Here is a 19,901-nt window from a genome sequence, read left to right on the forward strand (position 1 = left end):
CAGCTTGACAGCGACGTCTCATGCTGTTCACAAGTCGACTTATTGTCTGCTGAGGCATGGCATCCCACTCTTCTTGAAGGGCGGCCCTCAGGACATTGAGGTTCTGGGGTACAGAGCTCCGAGCCTCTACACGGCGACTCAGCTGATCCCATAGGTTTTCTATGGGATTCAGGTCTGAGAAAGTGCAGGCCACTCCATTTGAGGTACCCCAGTCTCCAGCAGCCGTTCCCTAATGATACGACCTCGATGAGCTGGAGCATCAAACACCTGATGTGAATTTTGCTGTTAAACTCCTTGTTAGAGAACAGCAACTTGTGCAAAAAGTACTGAAACACTGAACAGTTGGACATGTGCATTCAAAAGGTTACAGAAGGTCACATTAAGTTCACCTGTAAAGGTTAGAATGCATTTTAGGTTCATCCTGAAATTTCACCCGAAAGCCGAATATCCCTAACTTTTTGTGAGTAGTGCATGCCTCTGAGCAATCAACACAATCAATGCAAACGTCCATCAGAGAGATAACATTGCATAAACAGATTCTTCATAAGCAATCAGTACAGAAAAATTTCCAAAATCAGTAAAAAAAATGGGTGAACAGAAGTTTATAAAGGAAACAGTAAATTCATCAATAGTGTACTTTGTCATAATTAACATATCAATTCTTGAGTTATGGCCACAAACATGTTTTGTGAGGTCACAGTGAGCTTGACCTTTGACCTCTGACCTCCAAAATCTGATCAGTTCATCCTTCAGTTCAAGGAGACGTTTGTGCCAAATCTGGAGAGATTCCCTCCAGGCATTCCTGAGATACTGCATCGATAAGAATGAAAAAGAAGGAAATTTGTATTTTCTGGCAGTCTGACATTTGTTGTTAATTTTTCTCAAAGATTGTGGACAACAAAAATAAAGCGGAGCATTCCCAGCAGAACTGTCTGACAAGCCTTTCCCATTCTGACCTGCAGTGTCCACCATCTGTGCACTGTTTCACACAAGTGTCAAATATATCCAAAAGGTCAAAAGTCACCTTCACTGTGATGTCTTACTGGTCTGTAAAGGAAAAAAAAAAAGACACTTTTCTGGCTGTTAATCAACTTCATAGTTTGGTGTTTTCACTTCACCACAAGCTTGGCTTTGCTGATCTTGAGCTTCAGATAATTATTGTTGCACCAGGTGATGAAACTCTCTATCAGTCCTCTGTGCTCCTCTGTAAGAAAAAATAGCCTCTGAGTGAAGACAGCATGTTTCTCACTGGAATCACACAGGTCAGTATAGTGATAACTTCCATTTTGCCTAAAAATATACTTAATACCTTTTATTAAATTTATTTAAGTTCTTCATTACATTGTATTACAGGAGTCTGGGCAGAGGCGGATGTAAACTGCCCCTTGACCGGTTAGCAGAGGCACACAGCTGTGAGGCAGTATTTCTAGTGTTAAAGACAGTGTAGATTCATGCTTTGTTTTGCACATCTGTGCTGGAGGATTCACTGCTCAAATCATTGTTAGATGAAAGCTGTTTTTTTTTTTTTTGGTCTCCCAACTGGTGTTTAAATGCACGTGTTGCCTTCTGTGACCTCCTCAGGCGCTCAGTGACAGTTTAGTTTTCGACAGGCTTTCTTTCTAGGTTGTAGAAAGCAAAGCTGTGCTCTGATGTGTAAACAGGAAGGAGGAAGGAGTGTTATTGTGGGCACAGGGTAGATGGAGCGGTCTCATCTTTGCCAAGCCCAAAGTTTCATATTCTGTTTGAACTGAGAAGCAACACGTAGACCAAACGCTCAGGGTGTGTGTGTGTGGGGGGGGGGGGGTCGGTGTGCATAGTGACTTGTTGTGTTGCAGCCTTCGTACGTTGTAAATTGTATCATTTTCCAGAACAGAAATGAAACCCCACAAGTAATTTGGAAGTTTCCATGCATTTCTCACTAGCTGAATGCTGTTATAACCACGACTGACTTCAGTGGGTGTATTTCACCTGCAGTATGCGACATCTTACTTATTTAGAAGCTGCTGAAAATGAATGCACTGTTATTAGCAAATAAATGGCACTTTTGATTTACAGTTTCAGACCAGGTTCCCCTGTGTGATCCCTGGAGTCAAAAATTCATCCAGGTGTTAGACAGGGAAGATTCGGCTCCATGTTAAATTGCAATTATCACCTCAACCATTGTGTCCCCCACCCCTGTGGTTTTCTCTTTATTTTTATTCAGTCCCGTCTTCTCTGCTCAGTGTTCGTCACTTGAGGTGTTTCTGCACTGCGCTTCTCAGAGATCACCTGTCAGTCAAACAGTGTGGGAGGGGACTCGGCGTCTTTCTCCTTGGATTTTCTGTCGATGAAGGTTGACTTTCTCTAGGTTGAACCCTTGACACACACATTGCTTTGTGTGCAGCAGGAAGGAACCACCAGACAGCTGCCTGAGAGTTCAGAACAACAGGCAGTGATGTTTTTATGAATTATTAATTAAACACATTGATGGGGTGTCCAGCGGCTGAGTGGATGCATTGTAAAGTCGTGTTGATGTAAGTGATGGTGGTGTAAGTGAGATGATGTTGCATAACTGTGACCGCTCGCTGCTTGTACACTACTACCACAAACCTGCTTACTCAGCTCCCAGAAGGGAACAAGCGAGAAGGCTGTTGCAGCTTTGGTGTGTAAATTGCCCAATAAGGATAATCAGTTGCACCAGTAAATATCAACAGGGGACATAATATCTGTTATCTGTCATTATCTGTTGACTCAGGCTGTTTTCACACACTCGGCCTCCGTGTGATTTTCCTGAGGCCCGGTGTGGCTCAGGATTTTAAATAGAATCACGTTTATTGCACCTGCTCATCTGAACACACTCCGTCGTGAGTTTGCCATTTCTTTACTAACAAATGTTGTGGTGTGTGTGTGCGTGTGGGTCTGTGTGTGTGTGTGCGTACCCGTGGATGTGCATGTGTGCCAGCCACACCCTGACATGCTTCCTCTCTCATTTTGTGTGTGTGTGTGTGTGTGTGTGTGTGTGTGTGTGTTTGTGTGTGTGTGAGAGTGTGTACACGTATGCCACACCCTGACATGCTTCCTCTCTCTCTCTCTCTGTATGTGTGTTTCTGGTTCAGAGAGGGTCAGGCTATAAGCGCGGAGTTGTTTTGAAATCGAGACGCAACAGTGTCACCAATACAGCAAAACGTCGACTTCAAGACTTAACCATTTAGTGCCACTTCAGCTTGATTCATACTGAGTTGTTTCAATACGTCCCGTGACAGGACATACAGGAAAAATACAATAAATACAGTGATGATATGCAGAAAAGTTCAATTAATCCAGTTCAGTGCAACTAAAAGACCTTGGTCCAGAGGAAATGCATGCATTAAAAATGATAAAATAAGATGAAATAAGTAAAGAACATAATCAGTGCTATAAATTTCACAATGTTCCTCCTTTGTTTCTTTTAGTTTGTGTTTTTCTCTCTCTCTCAAACACATTTTTTCTCTCTCTTTTTTTTTCTTTCTTCATGGTCTGCCACTCCTTATCTGATAACCTAATGAAGTGTGAACAGAGCACATCTCACAGAAAGCAAGGTGGCACTCTATCAACAACATTAACTATGAAATAAATAAAAATGTGTCTGTCACAAATGATAAATGCATTGTTCTGTGCACAAGCTGCTGGCTCCTGTTTTGCAGCGCTGTAGGTGCAAAAGGTCAATTCTGAATGCCACGTTGAAGAACCTGTGGCACGACTTGAAAATAGATGTCCCCAATGATGCGTAGGATTATTTTAAAACAGGGTGGAGCCCGTTATTGTGGTTACCCAAATGTGTGTGTGTTTGTGTGTGTGTGAGTTAATTTACTGAAAGAGAGAAACTGATTGCCAGGCATGCAGCTTTTCTCATGCGCTCTGAGTGAGAAGTGAACCGCTCACCCTCGTTGGGCTGGTTATCTGGGCTGTTCGGCCAAAACCGGATTTCTATGTTGTATGTCAGCGGCGTGCATGGTGCTGTGGTTTAACACCTACACCATCAGCATGATGTGCTCTCAACGTTCCCACGATGATCTGCCAGCCTCATCTTCAACTCGGTGTGACCTGCCTTAACACAAACTGTCATTACTATAATTATGCTCTTATTTTGGTGTTGCACATTTCTTGGTGACTCATGCATTGCTGATTCTGAGGAACAGGGCTTTTTTTTTTTTTTTTTTTTTTTAAATGGGAGTTGTTTTTTCATATATTTATTTCCTGGAACGTGTTACATGATTTGGTCTTCAAGGCAAGCAGTCTGGCTCGGGGCGTCTGCACCTGCCTCCGAACTCTTTAATTGAGCCGACAAATTTAAAGCCTCCAAAAGGTCTTAAGTGGAGTTAAATATACCTTTTTAGGGCTCGTATGCAATTCTAAAGCTCTTAAAATACTCAAATTGTGTCGCCCCCACAATGCAACCTCGACATTGTAGTATGAACGGTTTTAATCGAAAATGTTTTCGAAGCAAAAGCTGTAAGGTGACTCATTTCGAAGCTGAACTCTTTAATATCAGGCTGGTGTGGTCACGATCGGCTGTGGGTGTTTCGGTTCACATTTCTGGTTTCCTCACGCAGCAAAATCGGCCTTAAATGTTTACCATAACTGTTTTTAAAAGGTTTCATAAATTATGGAGAGCAATATTGCTGCTGCACTCAGGGATCCTTCATATCAGAGCAAAACTTAGTCAGAATCAAACTGATAAACGAAATGGGAAAATCATTCTCCCATATTATTCACAATCATAGTTCAGTTAAACTAATTTGTAATTGAACTGTTTTTTGCAAAGTGTTTCTTCTATTTTTTCCATGTTTATTACAGTTTGCTTAGATGCTTTGCCACTAATGGTCATAAAAATGGGAGTAAAGCATCAAGAAATGTATCCTGCCTGTTAACAGTGAAGGTGGATGTGAGTGACATTGGTCTGATGCTGGTGAGGTGGCGAACCACACTGGTAACTGGTAATGTGGGTAGAAAACCAACCCTCTGGTTCACCAGGAAACCGTTCAAAATGGCTCTGAACATTGGAGGCTGTCACTTTTGGTTTGCGTATTTTGGGTGTTTTCTTTTTCACTGTTTTGGCTGGTGCGGCATTTTTCTTTTTTTTTTTGCTCATATATTGTTCCATCACGACTTTTTCAGTTAGGATGTACGCCCGTGTTTGATGTGTAAAGGAAAGGATATGTATTAAGACTCAATATGAGCAGTTTCACTGTGCCACTACTGGAGCTGAAACTTGTGTGGCTTTCAAATCTCTTTGGTGCAGGAGCTCGGGTATCTTTGATATCACAGCTGAGGTAAAAGCAGGGGGAGGGCGGGGATTCAAGGGTAAGGAAAATTTGAACTTGTGAGAAAGTTTCGATGTTTTGATCCAGAACAAATCAAATCAGATCTTGGGTTATGTAATGACTCTCAGTATCTCTCAGCCATCTGTGAACTCTCGCGCAAACCTTGGTCACATCCTCCTGTGTAGTTAAGGTGATGTAAAATTAGTGTTATGTCTGTCGCAGGTCCTCTCAGAGCCTGTCCCCTTCACTCCATAGCAGAATGAGCGTTTTCTTGTCTCTAATGTGCAGATGACAGGATGCCCTGACATTTCAAATTTGCAGACCTCTGAATATGAAGTGTGCTTGAATGTGGTCAGGGGGTGTTACATTTCACAACCCTGCAGTTGTAGTCAGTGACGAAAACTGGCAAATATGTAAGACTTAATTTGGATGTTTAACAAATATGGAGAACTCCTCATCATTTGAAACATGTCTGATATGGAAAAATCAAACTACAACGTGCCAAATATGTCAAGGTGTCCCTTAAATATTCAACCCACCGCCTCTCCTCTGTCTCGCTCTTGACTTTCTCTTCTGTCGTCCACGTCCGCAGGTAAAAGCACGCCAGTGAGCATGTCCACCGCGGGCGACCCCTCCAAGCCCTGCGACCCCTTCCAGCCGTTCGGGAGTGACGCCGTCGACCCCTTCCAGAGTAAAAAGGGCCTGGCGGATCCGTTCAGCGGCAAAGACCCTTTCGCCCCGTCCTCGGCAACAAGTAAAGCCCCTAAAGACTCATCTGTGGGTTTTGCAGACTTCACCTCTGTAAGTTGAGATGGGTGATACTGTCTAACTCTCTGTGAGCAGACCAGGCGGATGGTTTGGTTCCTCTCAGGCTGCAAACACACAAACGGTGACATTAAACTACAAGATCGATCAAAGGAAATGAAGGAGAGGGGATAGAAGGTCATCTGAATTTACTATAGTGCAGCAAAGGCATGTTAGTGGTTATGTCTCTTAACAAGGGATGCACTGATCAAGTTTTTACGGATGACTCTGATTACAGATTTTGGCAATTCTCTGATAATCGATCTGACCGCCAACTGAAATTGTGCATTTTATTAGAAACATGCGACTACACAACGAAACGTCACCAGTCCTTGATGTGAAGCCTATTTCTTAGCAGCTTTTTAAATATTTTTACTTATTGGAATATTTGACCAAGCCTTTTGGATGGCTGTTAGTGTGCATGTAATCCCTCTCATGTCCATGTTAGACATTACACGTTGAAGTGGAACCTGTTTTCTGAAAAATTCTTAATTTTAGAACAGTCGTATATTTCCAACGCCTCTGTTTAAGCCTCAGTGAAATCTGGCGAAATGCACATCCCTACATTTTACTCCGATTTTCCATCAACATAGCGACAATAAACAGCAATCTAGCACTGAGGATGACAGATTATTCTTACGGATGGCCGTAAATTTAAAAAAACATACACCGGTTTATGATTTGTCTGTCCGAACCGCCGAGTCACAGCTGAACACACTGCAAAGGGCACGTAATGATCTGGGGAGTGAACCAGGGCAGAACAGCACACAACAGCAGCAGCCCGTCTCCCTGACGCTTCAGCTCGTTCTAACCATTATCTCTTTTATTTCCCCCATTTTAACACGCTTTGATGTTTGTGAATAACAGTCTGCCATCTCCCAGTCTAAAACACCACAGTGGAGCTAATACACTGCATGTGGTTGGCTCGTGGAGTTCAGAACTATCGGTGAGGTGTGTAGGTACAGAAGTGTAAAAACTGTCCCTTCTGTTAGAAAGACTACAAAATAAAACTCACATTTAAAACAAATGAGGGGCAATTTACTGTGCAGCTGTTGCTTACGCAGCATATAAAGATTTTTGTGAGCGTCCCAGTCAGAGCCCCTGTTAAACTGCAACAGGCAGAGAAAGAGATGATAAGTTTGGGAATGAGAGGGAAAGCTAAAATCGTCCCTGTTCCCTTCTATCATAAAAAACAAATTTGTCCTCTATAAATCCCAACTGATTTATTTTTTGTATTTTTGTATTTAATCTGCATCAGCTCAAACTGGAGACCCTTGATTGCAGCTGACAGGGTCGTGCAGTGCGTCTTGCTCTGCTGCACACTGCATGAGCCCACGCAGAGCACGGCCCGGCGCAGCTCGCAGCTTCACTCTCCTCGTTGTTTTGCAGGAAAGGGTGTCAGCCCTTTCTGTGGTTTTTTAGAGTGTGTGTTGGTAAGTCGACCATAAAAACATCATCGGGCTTCCCCTGATTTTTGCAGAGGCTTTGGCGTTAATATCACCAGTGTATTGGCATGATATTCAGAGACAGAGTCACAAAGAAAAGCCAGGGCTGAACAATCAATTGAGATATTCTCGTAACGCCAAGTGCAGGATTTAAATCGCGAGAGTTGCAAATTGTCGACGAAGATACAGTACGACAAAATAGCATTATAAACATAACAACACAAAGTATTGTGCCACAGAGATGCACTGGCCCACATGTTTTTTCCTCTTGAGGTAAAGAGCCTGACCTTAAAAATAGAAAACCAGAATCTGTCAAGGAAATTGCGAACGGTGCATAAAATAACGTCATGAGTCATATCACAGTCTGTAGATAAATATAAAAAAGTGGCCGGATATGCAGAGGATATGCTGTTAGCTGATTGGCTGGCCGGCTGAGACGTCGTCTGCGCTCGGCATCGTCAGGTTGTTATGAGATGAGACCAGCAGTATCACCACTCAGCTCCCGGAGTCCGTCTGCCCCGCATGGCCTCGCCGCCTCTGTGTGTCCGACATTTAACCACAAGCCTGTAGCTCTAATGTCTGTCTTAGCTGATGTGTGTGTGTGTCGTGGTGTGTTCGCTGTCGCCTTGTCTCACCGTCATCAGTGCTTGGACCGTGATCGCATGTTTCGTCCAAGCATGTCTTTCATTTTGCTTTTGCTATTATTTTATTTGTATTCTGCTTCACCATCTGATCCTTTTGACCAAACCTCAGACACATGAGCCGACCCTTGACTGTTAATGTTTATGTGAATTTTTGATTCGTGCATCAGAGAATCTGAATTAAACACTGTATTGCTACAGAAACTCCTAAATTATGCAACAAAAAAAAAAATCTACAGTCTCTTCCTTTTCAAAATAATTCTGAAAATGTAGTTGAGGTATAACAAATTGAAAAATATGTGTGTATTAAAACTGTGGGGGTGATACCAAAGCAGCTTTTGAACCATGTGGCGTTTACTTACCCCTCATATTTCACATACGAGTTGCCACTGCACTTTATAACTGTTTTATCGAATCATCGGATGAATCTCCAATGTATTCGACCACTAATTTTGAAGGGTTTGTTTTAATAAGACTTTGTTGCATCCTTTTCCCCAGAGCTGCTAAATCCCAAACTGCTCCAGCAAAAACAGCTCATTCCTGCCTTTCACACTAAAATACCTCCTTTATAAAAACGGAGTAATATTCTGAAAGCAGCACAGATCCGTCTGCATGCTGTTGGTGATTTTCATTGGCAATCGTGGTCTCGTCTTGGCCCTGAAACTTGGAAATAGATGGTGAAGCGTTATTTCTTGTTCTGTGTGTCTTGAAGATGTGGGTCAGTCGATTTTTCTGCAGTCAGCATGTCTGCGGAACCTGACGGGGCCTTCAAGTGTCCTAAAATGTGTTATTTGACCATACAACCATAAACACAACGAATACATTTACATGTCATAACATCTTAAGTCTTAAATTCAGCTGTAAACGTTTTAAACATGTTTTTTGTGGCTGTTTTTCTGGCGGGATGTGAGCCCAGTCTCACAGTAGATCTACAGGTGATTTCATTTTTATTTCATTTTCATTTCATTTTAAATCTCCATTCAAAAGATAATACAGTTCTTATGCTTAACTCGCTCACATTTATCCAGACAAGCTCATGGCGAATTTGAACTTATCTGGCATTGTGGAGCAAATGTAATTTCCTCCAAACATAAATGTGTTTTTCCAGGCCCGGTTCTGCAGACGGTTTTAGGCGAGTGTTTAAATAGAAATGCCACAAAATTTAGATTCAGGCTCCAGTCGCATGGAGACAGTTTTCTTCATGCTCATAAATATTGGACTCTCCCCGACTTACAGGAATAACATATATGAGTTCTTCAATCACGTCATCTCCCCATTTCAGAATAAAGATTGTGCTTGACCCAGATCTGAACATCCTAAAACACTCTGCATTTCAGATCAGTGATCTATCACTTCATGTTTGTAGACAAACACTGTACATAAAAGCATATAACTGGTAAGATATAATCAATCAAACTCAGAGAGGACGCTCATCTTTCCTTATTGTGTTTCTTTTCCCGCTCCTGGCATGTCATTGCTGCTTGTTGTAGAGATCCATGTTCATCTTCTTTTTCATCTAGTGCTCATTGTTGCTTGTTTGGACTTGAAGGGATTAAGTGACATTTTTATTTTAGTCTTCTTTCAGCCAGTTTTTTTGTCTTCAGTTTCCCCAAAAGAGGCTCATTACCATGGGCATGGCTAGTTTCCCTGATAGCGTCAAGCTGGTAAAAATTCCTTGATTTCACTGAGAAAATCCTCACAGTCTCGTACGGGGTGACTGGAGGACAGACGCAGGAGGTGTTTTGTGAAGGTTATTTGGAAGAAGACTAAACTGAGAGTGTCCAGGTGTCCCTTCAGAGTCGCTGTGTGCTGTGCTTTGGTGTCCTGTAAACTAGCCTAGATCAACACCCTGAATTCAGCCGTTTCTGGTTTATAATTGATCTGTTGTTCTGCAATCCTCCTCCCTGACAGGACCCGACAAAGTCAAGGTAAGACACTTTGAACACCGTGGCATTCACACTTGTGGGTTTTTGGTGCGGTCCGCGGTGTCAGCAGGGTCATCACAGAGATTATTTCAAACCGAGCCTCTGAAAGCTCCTCCGCTGCGTTCCAGTCAGTCGGAGGTTGGAAAGTCCCAGCCGGTCGGTCGTAATTACAACCCTGGAAAAACCAGGAGAGAAACAGGGACGCTCATGAGATTTACTGTATGTCAGCTGACTCAGTGTGTGCGTGTGTCAGAGCTTGGCGAGTTAACACCAGTGCAACTTAGCGTTTCGAATGTAAAGGTGTAGCAATTCACCGCACAGCTGTTTTGACTCAAAGCTGAAAATTGAAATTATAAATGATGAACGATATTCCAGACAAGTACATTTCAGAAAGCTCGGAGCCGCCCGAGTTTCTTCCTTGAATTTTGAATCAAAGTTCTGTCCTGTTGCGTATTTCCCAAAAGGAAATTTGGATTTCCAGCTTTCTGTCATTTCTGTAATGCAGCAGTAAAGACGGATAAATCATGTGTTCGACTCTTAAATCCAGTTGCAGGAGACTCGGCGTCCTACTGTTTGTGAAATTTCTGCTCGCGCTGACACATGTAATGTTTTCTACACTTCACTATATTCTTGTTGTGAAATCGGCCGTGGATTTGAAGTGAAACCTGTTGACACCCTGAACCGACCCACTGCTCACTCATCAGATTTACAAATCTCAAATAATATTTCAAGCAAACGTCTCGTGTAATCAAGCTTTGGTTTATTTAATCTGGTGAACCGGTGGAAATAACTACCATCTGCCAGTCTGTTGTTCATAAAACTGATGGTGGATGTCATGTTAGTTTTCTTTAGTCACTGGTGTTTTTGGATGTTAGGAGCCGTTGTGGACAGCAGAGTTTTTTTTCTTGCCTTGTTTGGAGGCAGACAGTCACGAGGTCACACGCTAAACCGTATTTATTCCCTCTGCTGTGAAATAACTCCGTGCTTTGTCCTTTTGTTCGTTACTTCAGACTGTTTTGCAGTGCCGGGGCTGTCAAACAGTTTCATTTTGTGGGCCCCCAATTTGACTTTCATAAAGATGTTGAAACCCTTTTGAAGTGAATTTGTCTCCCAGTGACCCGTACATGAAAACATTATTGTGCCGTGACAGCGCTGTAAACGTTTAGGGTGAATTCAATTATAAAGGAATTAAACTATTCCTCTCCCACTGGAACCCCCTCATGGGCCCCAGGGGGTCCATAAACCCTACTTTTGAAAACCACTGTTTACTGTACTCTAGTCTTTAAAACATGTGTTTATTTCTGTACTGTAATGATTAAATGTGTGTGTCTGTGTGTGTGTGCGAAAGAGAGTTACAGTACAAACTACAAACTATCATAGATGCCCTGTTTTTCTCTGTCTGTCCCTTTTTCTCACTTCTTATACCGTCTTTCTTCGGTCTCTCTCTCTCCCTCTCTCTCTCTCTCTCTCTCTCGCTCTCTCTCTCTCTCCAGTTTGGGAACGAGGCTCAGCAGCTGGAGTGGGCGAAGCGGGAGAGCGAGCGAGCTGAGCGAGAGCGTCTGAAGAGGCTCCGGCAGCAGGAGCAGGAGGACCTGGAGCTGGCCATCGCCCTGAGCAAGGCCGAGATGTCCAACGCATGACCTGGAACACACACACACACACACACACACACACACACACACACACACACACACACAGAGCACATCACATAGACAAGCTAACATGCAAACTGACTAGGGCTGCACGATATGCCGTTCCAGCATCAACATGGCGACATTACAGTGACAGGACAGGCGCTGTCGAGTGAGGCAAATGAACTCAATTTTGTCTGATTTAAGAGTTCAAGATTCAAGATTCAAGATTCAAGATGCTTTATTGTCAGTTCTGCAGTTATATGCCAGACATACAGAGAATCGAAAAAAAAAAAAAAAACATTTCACTCTGATCTTCAGGGTTCTTGGATGCACAGAGTTTGTATATCAAACAACCAAAGCCCTAATGTATGAAACGTGAAAACACACGCGCTCAAAACCTGCAGTATCCAGGTCTTTGCGTAATCACATCTTACTGGCATATAGATCAATTGTTTTATTTTATTTTTATTTATCTTTTTTTAGTCTGGAAGGTCCCATTGAGGTAAAAGATCTCTCGTTCCAGGGAGTCCTGGTCAAGATGGCAGCACAGTCACTTTCACATGCAAATCTGTTGCTGCTTGACTTGGACAGTTTTCCCATCCTCGGCCGCGCCGGGAGGCCTGTTTATCAGATTAAACACACGGGTTTCCATTTGAACAGATTACATGGAAATAACACAACTGTGACACAGAGGTCTGTGTGTAAAGTTTATTAAGAAACATGTCGTTTTTCCCAAATACATTTCCACCTGTTCCTTCTCCACATGATGCAGAAGGGGGGTTTGTTTTGTTTTATTAGAACAGGATGGACTTTTAAAGTGTCCAAATTATGAAAACTATTATTTTTAATTGAATATCTGTACATCCATAACACACTGCATGTGTCTGGTGAAATTCCCTGTATTTTTTTAATATTGCAACACATAAATATCACAGGAGGAAAAAAAAATGTTGCAATGTCGGTTAATTCCAATATCGTGCAGCCCTAATACTGACAAACACACACACGCACACACACACACACACCGTGTAGACCTGACCAACATCTTAATATTCAGATAGACACAAAGCACATCAATGGACTGTCATTCTGATGTTCATACAAACTTGTACACATGTAAACACACACACACACACACACACAACCTCCGCAACATGCATTCCCCAACACTGAGCGACTCAGTTAAAGAAGGAAAACGAGAGAGAGAAGAAATAAAAAAGGAAAAACTAAACCGAAGTTCCAGGCGGGTTCGGGCGCTGAAAGAAAAAAACAAACATCCGAACTGTTGAGGAGCGACGGCGGAGCGATGGCAGGGAATCTCTGCTGCCGATGTGGACTGACGGAAAACTGAAGGACGGGAAGGAAGATGTGAGAAAGAGCTGTTCAACAGACTGATGCACCGTGTGTGGACGCACCATAGCGGCCGGACGGCGTCGCCATGGTGACGCAACGTCCGGCGTCAACGGCCGGAGCCACGCTCAAGGAATACTTTGAATATTTTGAATTTCAGTCCGTTTTTCCTCTGGAGCTCGGGTTACATGGTAGGGAAAATGAGACAAGCGAGGAAACGCTCTGTGAGCCAGCGAGCAGCTAACAGGGTCTAACAAGGGTCAGTGCAGAAGCTTTTTCCCCCCCACAGTGTAAAAACGCTCCTGATGGAAAAAAAAAAACAAGATGCTAGAAGTCCAAATGACAAGGTATTTCCTTAAAGGGACAGTTCATCCAAAACACAAGGGAAGATATTTACCTGTTAGTGCGCTCTATCCATCCAGATAGTTCCTGTGTGATTTGGCGAGGTTTCCGGTTTGTCTCCTGACACCTGCCAGAAGTTTCCACATGGAAACCTCACCAGCGACACAGATACTCACCATAATCCACAACCCCGAAGGGAACTATTTCCAGCCGAAGAACACCAGCAGTCTGTATCTGTCCGCCTCTGGTTTGTTCTCATCGGGCGAGGACAGATCGGAGTTCTTTGGCAGGAAAAAGCTCCAAACAAACCTCCTCACACCAGAAGACTGTGAAATATATCAGGTGTGTGTTATTGTCTTTGGAAAGATCTGTCACTGTTTTTCACGTGTAAATTTTCGACAGTTTGAGCTCCGCAAAACGACACGAGGAAGGTCCCGGCCGGCTGGAAACCTCTCCAGATCAAACACAAACTCTGCCTGCTTTGAGAGACTGCAGCAGAGAAAAGTGGGAAAACGTCCCATTTTGTATTTTGGGTGAACTGCTCCTTTAAGAAGGGATTTTCTTTTTTTTCCTAAAATTGAATACGATGGAGATGGATGTATCATTGAGCTGGTGATGATACAGACCATGTCAGCTGGTACTCAGTATTGAGTTGTTATGCTGGTGGGGTTCTGTTTTTTTAAGAAAACAAACAAACAACAAGCTGTTTGTTTGTTTGTTTGTTTAGTATTTGGGTTACGAATGTGAAGGAACCGCTTGGAGAAGACCGGCTTCGACGTTTTTCGCGGATCAAGAAATATTCTTTCTCTCTCTTTTCTTTTTTCTCTCTTTTTGTTTTTAAACTCAGAAACACACCAGGATCTACCGTTTAAAAAACAAAAAAAACAAACAGACTAACTTTTCGCCATGAAGTCAAGAGCATTTATTTTTCTCTGCAACGTGGATTCAGTTTTGAGACGGGCCGGCGGGAGGCTCCTCGCTCGCCTCCTCGAAGCTCAGCGGCTCCTCCTCCGGTGTGATAAAAAAGAAAAGTTTTAGCCGACATTTGCAGAATACGTCGACGCGTCAGGCTGTCGGTTTCGCTCTCCTGGTGCTTGTCACGTCACGAGAGGGGAAAACCTCTAGTCATTCCTCAGCTAACCTTAAAAAAAAAAAAATTAAAAAAAAAAGAGTTAAAGCCTTGATCATGAGTTAGTCAACACTGGTTCTCTAGGAAGTCCAAGCACCAGGTGAATGAAAGTGACAGAGTGAAACTGAAAACGTCTTCGTATCCTTTCCTTTTAACTGACAGTAACAAATTGTACAGATATATTTTCTTTGTCTGCAAGTGTCAGACTGTACTGCCGAGGGCTTCGGTGCGATGAGCTGCGGTACTTTCTCTCGCTGACTGTCCTGTGTACATAAAAAAAAATAATAATGATAATGATAATAATGATAATGGAGCTAACTATGCCTCTTCTCGACAGCTGTACTCTGATCACGATGCTGTGACTCCACACTACATCCCACAACCCGAAAGGCACCATGAGGGAATTTTACCTTTTTCTACATTTTACCTTTGTTTTCATTTTAGAGAGCAATGATTTTTTTTTTTTTTTTTGTTCATGATGTGATAATTATTTTATTCATTTTGACTTTTTTTTGTTTTAAAAGCGCATCAGAAAGTTTATATTGTCTTTTTCTGTGTGGTTATGATTTGTAGTTCAGACTAGTCACCTTCAACAAGCACAAGCTGCAGAGAGCTCTGGAAAGGTTTGGAAGCGTACTGAAACCCGCTCACCCGACGCTGTCACTGAAAAAAACTGGAAGTATGTGAACTTTTTTTTTTTTGACTTTTTGCGGTATGATGTGTCATAGTTTGGTGTCGCAACATGGGCTCAACCACTCGCTATCTTGTTTTTATCTGAATTGTCCCTTTACTTGAAGCGGTAGCTACAGCTTCGCTCCGGTGAAACTTTGAAAACCCGGAAAGCCGAGTCGATCCCGCTCGGCCGCTTTACTCAAAGCCCCTCTGTTGTAGGTTCAAACGTCATTTTGTATTTTATATATACGCATTTAATGTATTGTGTGTGTGTGTGTGTGCGTGCGTGTGTGTGTGTGTGTGTGTGTGTGTGTCCATGACCAATCATAAGCTTCAGTCAGTGTTTTTGCCATTTGTGTGCCCCCCTGCTGGGACTCGTCTCTTAGCCATATGTGAAACAGTAGTGATCATTTAACCGTTCCTCTGAGGGGACGCCTTGACATTTTGACGTGTTAATTTTCATTATCATGCAGGTGCGATCATGTCGAGAAACAATTTCACACACTTGGTTTAGTCTAAATAAGTTATTAGCATTGGAACAAAATTATTCTGGTGGAGTGCAAAACCCAAAATCCAGTTCCACTTTGTCAAGTCAAGGACGATAAAATGCACCTGGATGTGATGTGAGCCAATGAACAGGTGAAACGTGAGGATTTGACCGTTTGAGATGCTCTACCTTGCTCACACTTTTGAATTTGTCGGCATTGTTGGCGTTCATCGGGTCCCGGTAACACACCAACAGGCTGTCGTACCTTTTACCCTGCGACGGGACGGGCGCCTTGTGAGGAAAATTAGCAGGTTCTCATTCAAAACGTCAAGGCGTTTCGTCGACTTTCCCTAAAGGTTTGCTCACGGTCGACCTGGAAAATGCTGAGCTGACAGCACGGGGGTGGACTCGCACTGCAGGATGTGCTCAGCTCGTTCAGTGTTAAAGCCGCTTCCTAATCACCAGATTTAACAAGATCACGGTGCAGAGGAAGTGTCTGTCCAAATCAGCGGGACAACACTTTCACTTAGATGTTATAAATGAGTGGATTTGTCTCGTCAGGCGAAACAAGAGTTAAATTCTTGCAGTGTGTCTCCACAAAATTGGGTTGAAAAGATTATAAAAAATAATCATGTTTGGTCGTTGATGCTGCCAGATAGAAATGCAAACTGCCTCTCCCTGACTTTTTTTGTTTACATATCATGAAAACTTGCTGTAGCTGTTACAGAGTGTGTTAATGTGTGAGAGGAGTCTCACTGGTACACGCTCCACTTTTCCCTCCTCTGTGACCTGGACTCATCTAGATCTCCTTAGCTTTGTTCCAGCCTTAACCATTTAAAAAGGAATACACTGACATTTTGAATCGTGTTCTGGTCGCACTGTGGCGGAAACGTTTCTACATGAAAAAAAACCCAAAAAACTCCATTAGATCTGTTTGTTTTTCCCATTGAAATCAACGGGGGACTGCTAGCCACCAGCTAACGAGGTAGCTCGTTGCCACCAGCGCCCATTTGTGTGAATGCAGAATGTCAACATTGTTAGTCAGGTATTTTTCGGTTAACTGAAGTGCCACTTAGGAGACGTTTTCGCCGCAGCGTGTCGGGCACGGCGGGCAGGGGGGGAATCAGACCGACGTGCAAAATGTCAGAGTATCCCTTTAAAAGTGAGTCTGCGTCTGTCTGTGGTGTTGTAATCACAGCCAGATGTCTTGGCCGCGTTCTGAAAGCAAAAACATTGTGAAACGTGCAGATAGAAACAGGAATCTATCATGTAGAACAGATGTGTCTGTAGCAGGAGGCGGAGGCGGCGATACCTGCCGCTCCGGGACCGCATCCGGGCAACAATCAGCTTTACCAGGGAATTTCTGTGGGAATCTGGTGACTTGTGCTGTTTCAGTGAACCAGCAGTGAGGCGCACTTTATCACGGATCATAACTGAGATCACAACTGGTGTCTTATTTGGTACAGAAACCAGTTTTCCTGTGTAAAACAGTAATACTTATGCCATCATGTAGAGTATGTCTATGGATATTCTCATTTATCCAGGTCATCGTTCTCTTTGGGCAAAAATGAATCGTATTGAATCCAGTTGCCTACGATTCATTTTTGCCCAAAGAGGATCATGTAGAGTAGTTTAAAAAAGTAAAATAGCAGGTATTACAGGTAAAATGAGCTTCCCTTAAACATCCTAATCAGCTCTCACCTATTGCAAATTACATTTAAAAAGGTGCTGTAAGTTGCATTTTATATAATCAATAAATCACTCCCATGCCAAGTTAAGACATAAGTATAATATATAATTCCCCTGGGTTGCTTTACCGCACGTTGTCATGGGGTTTTATGGCACAAAGCAGGAGTCAAACACAGCTTTCAAATTAAGGTGAGCTCACCTGGACAGTTTGAATCAGTTCTTTTATCGGGTCTCATCCTCCTCCTGGCTTTTAGAAAAACAAATCTGTGAATGTCTGGGAGGTGAGATAAGCGTCCTCTTGGTGACAGGAAATGATGGGAAGTGTGGTTTTGAATCTTGAGAAACGTTTGTCGCACCTTGAAAACAGACAACTCTGATAACAGGAAGTCGGCGGTCATGATTACACGTTTTTCTGAGATCCGTGACGAACGTGCGCCTCATTTGTTTTGAAACACCTAGCTGTAATTCATTGGCTCAGCATGAGTTGTCCTCCCCAACAGAAGAGTGGATTTTCACTCCTGTCCCGTCACAATCCCAGAACAGTGACCCCCCCCCCCCCGTCCCGTCCTGTTCCCTCTCTTAGTTTACCTTGTGCTCTTCTGGGGAGTTTTTCTTTTTTTTTTTAATTCACACCATAGAAACTGACCCGTTGTGATTATGACTCACGTCCTGCCCGCTCCTGCTGACGTTGTTTCCCCCGTCACATGACGTGCGGTCAAATGGACTCCCATCCCGCGGGAATCCCACAGGCGTCCCGACAGAAATCGCCCGCCTCTGCAGACACATCCGCTCCCCTGGCCTGTCTCTGCCTGAGCGTCGTACCTCAGTCACTCCTCTGCTGTGCTTTGAGTTGTACCATCACTCATGCTGTATTTTGTCTTCGATACCTCCATTGTGCAATAGATATTGTTTATTTTTTATTGTTTGTTTGTGTCCTGAGTTACCTGTGAATCCACAATGATGTTTTTTGATATGTAACATATGCTTTTTTTTAAAAAAACAAATATGATTATTTAAGCGCCCGCCACCGCCCTGATGATGTTGTGGAGGATCTTCATGCTTTTATTTCCTCCTGCTGGCTACAGAATCTAAAAAAAAAAAAGTTTCATTCCAAAATGCTGGAAAAAAAAAAAATACAGTATGGGGATGTTCATTACTCAGTATTTTAAATTGAAAGTGAATATTTTAGTTGAGCTTTTCCTTCCATGTGAGCAATCACTTTTTGAAACATTGAGGTTTGCTGTTTGCTTTTTCAAACGGTCGACATTTCATTTTGGAATGAAGCCCTCGACTTTTGTTATCTAGGACGTGCCGAGGCCTGATAGTAAGCAGTGGAAACAGATTGTTGGGGACTTGTTTCATTCTTATTTTCATGTTTTCTTTTTCTTGGATTTATTTGTACTGGATCTCCGAAGCTTGATGCATTCCTGTTCCCACATTTGGCCTGCCTTCGACCTCCCTTCCTCCCGTGTAGGTGAAATAATCCGAGCTGTCTTTATTATTAAGATGCTTACGGTGTGTGTACAATCTGTATAGTACAATGTCTGTTATATTTGTCCCATACGAAGTGGAGAAGAAAAAAGCTGAAGTGTAACTTGATTAAAACAAAAAAAAAAAAAAAAAAAAAAAGGCATCTGGAGGATTGATTACAATTAAACTAATAGATGAAAAGAGAACAGAGGCTTGGGTTTATTTTGAATAGTGATCCTCTCTCCATGGTCTGTACTGTTTACTAGAATAAATATTTCAGTTAAATGAGAGGAAAGACTCCCGTTTGATGATTTGTGTCGCGTCAGAAGGGCTTCGCTGTCGAAACACGACACGACAAAGTCACGGGGAGACCGTTTACCGCACAAACACACGGCGTTCGTCCTGCGCATCAGAAACGAACCACCACAACCTGAAGAATCTGCTTCAAACATCAACGAGGACTCGAGGGTAAAGACGATCAGCCCGGTGGTTTATCCGTCCTTGTTCGGCCTCTCCGCCCTGAAATAACAGCACCCTCTTCCTGTTTTGTGCCGTAAAGTAACCCTCTTACCTCCGTCTTAGAGGTGAAAGCCCTTTTCTGTGCTCGTCTGACCTTTAGGCAAAGCTGCGGCTCAGGGTTCAGATCAGAGATGTCAGAGATTTGGATGGCAGGATGTTTGAGAGAGAAAGAGGGAAAAAATACGACCTTTTTAAACCATTTTTAATAGAAATACGAACATCTGGTTATTATTAAGTATGCATCATGAGCTAAATAGGACGTTTATGTGATAAATTGATTGAAATGAATGATTGATGATTAATTATGACAAGTTAAGTAGAATCGGATGGAGGTAAAATGAAAACCAGCAGCCTGACCGTTCCTTTATTTTATTAGTTATTAGTTATTACAAACCTGCTGTTGAAAAAGTGAAAGGTTGAAAGAAATTTTCAAGAAAGATGGAAAGTGGAAGTTAAATGGCAAACCTGTCTGCTGTATATTTGCTGCATTTCTCTCTTCTGCTTTATGTGTT

The 19,901-nt window shown here is 42.8% G+C and overlaps 1 protein-coding gene across 7 annotated transcripts in view; it reads left to right on the forward strand.

Annotated features, from left to right (window-relative positions):
• LOC115357590 (epidermal growth factor receptor substrate 15-like 1) overlaps positions 1–19,160 on the forward strand; it is a 59,535-nt gene extending 40,375 nt beyond the window's left edge. For 6 of the 7 annotated variants that reach the window (XM_030049135.1, XM_030049137.1, XM_030049138.1 and 3 more), the window contains 2 exons: positions 5,875–6,083; positions 11,591–19,160. In XM_030049135.1, coding sequence (XP_029904995.1) covers positions 5,875–6,083; positions 11,591–11,737 — 356 coding nt within the window. In that variant the 3' untranslated portion in view covers positions 11,738–19,160. Of the gene's footprint in view, positions 1–5,874; positions 6,084–10,083; positions 10,101–11,590 lie in introns of all 7 variants that reach the window. The other variant, XM_030049136.1, reaches the window with a different exon arrangement.
• The last annotated feature ends 741 nt before the right edge of the window (positions 19,161–19,901 follow it).

This window comes from Myripristis murdjan, chromosome 4, assembly GCF_902150065.1.
Source record: "Myripristis murdjan chromosome 4, fMyrMur1.1, whole genome shotgun sequence".
Lineage (NCBI taxonomy): Eukaryota > Metazoa > Chordata > Actinopteri > Holocentriformes > Holocentridae > Myripristis > Myripristis murdjan.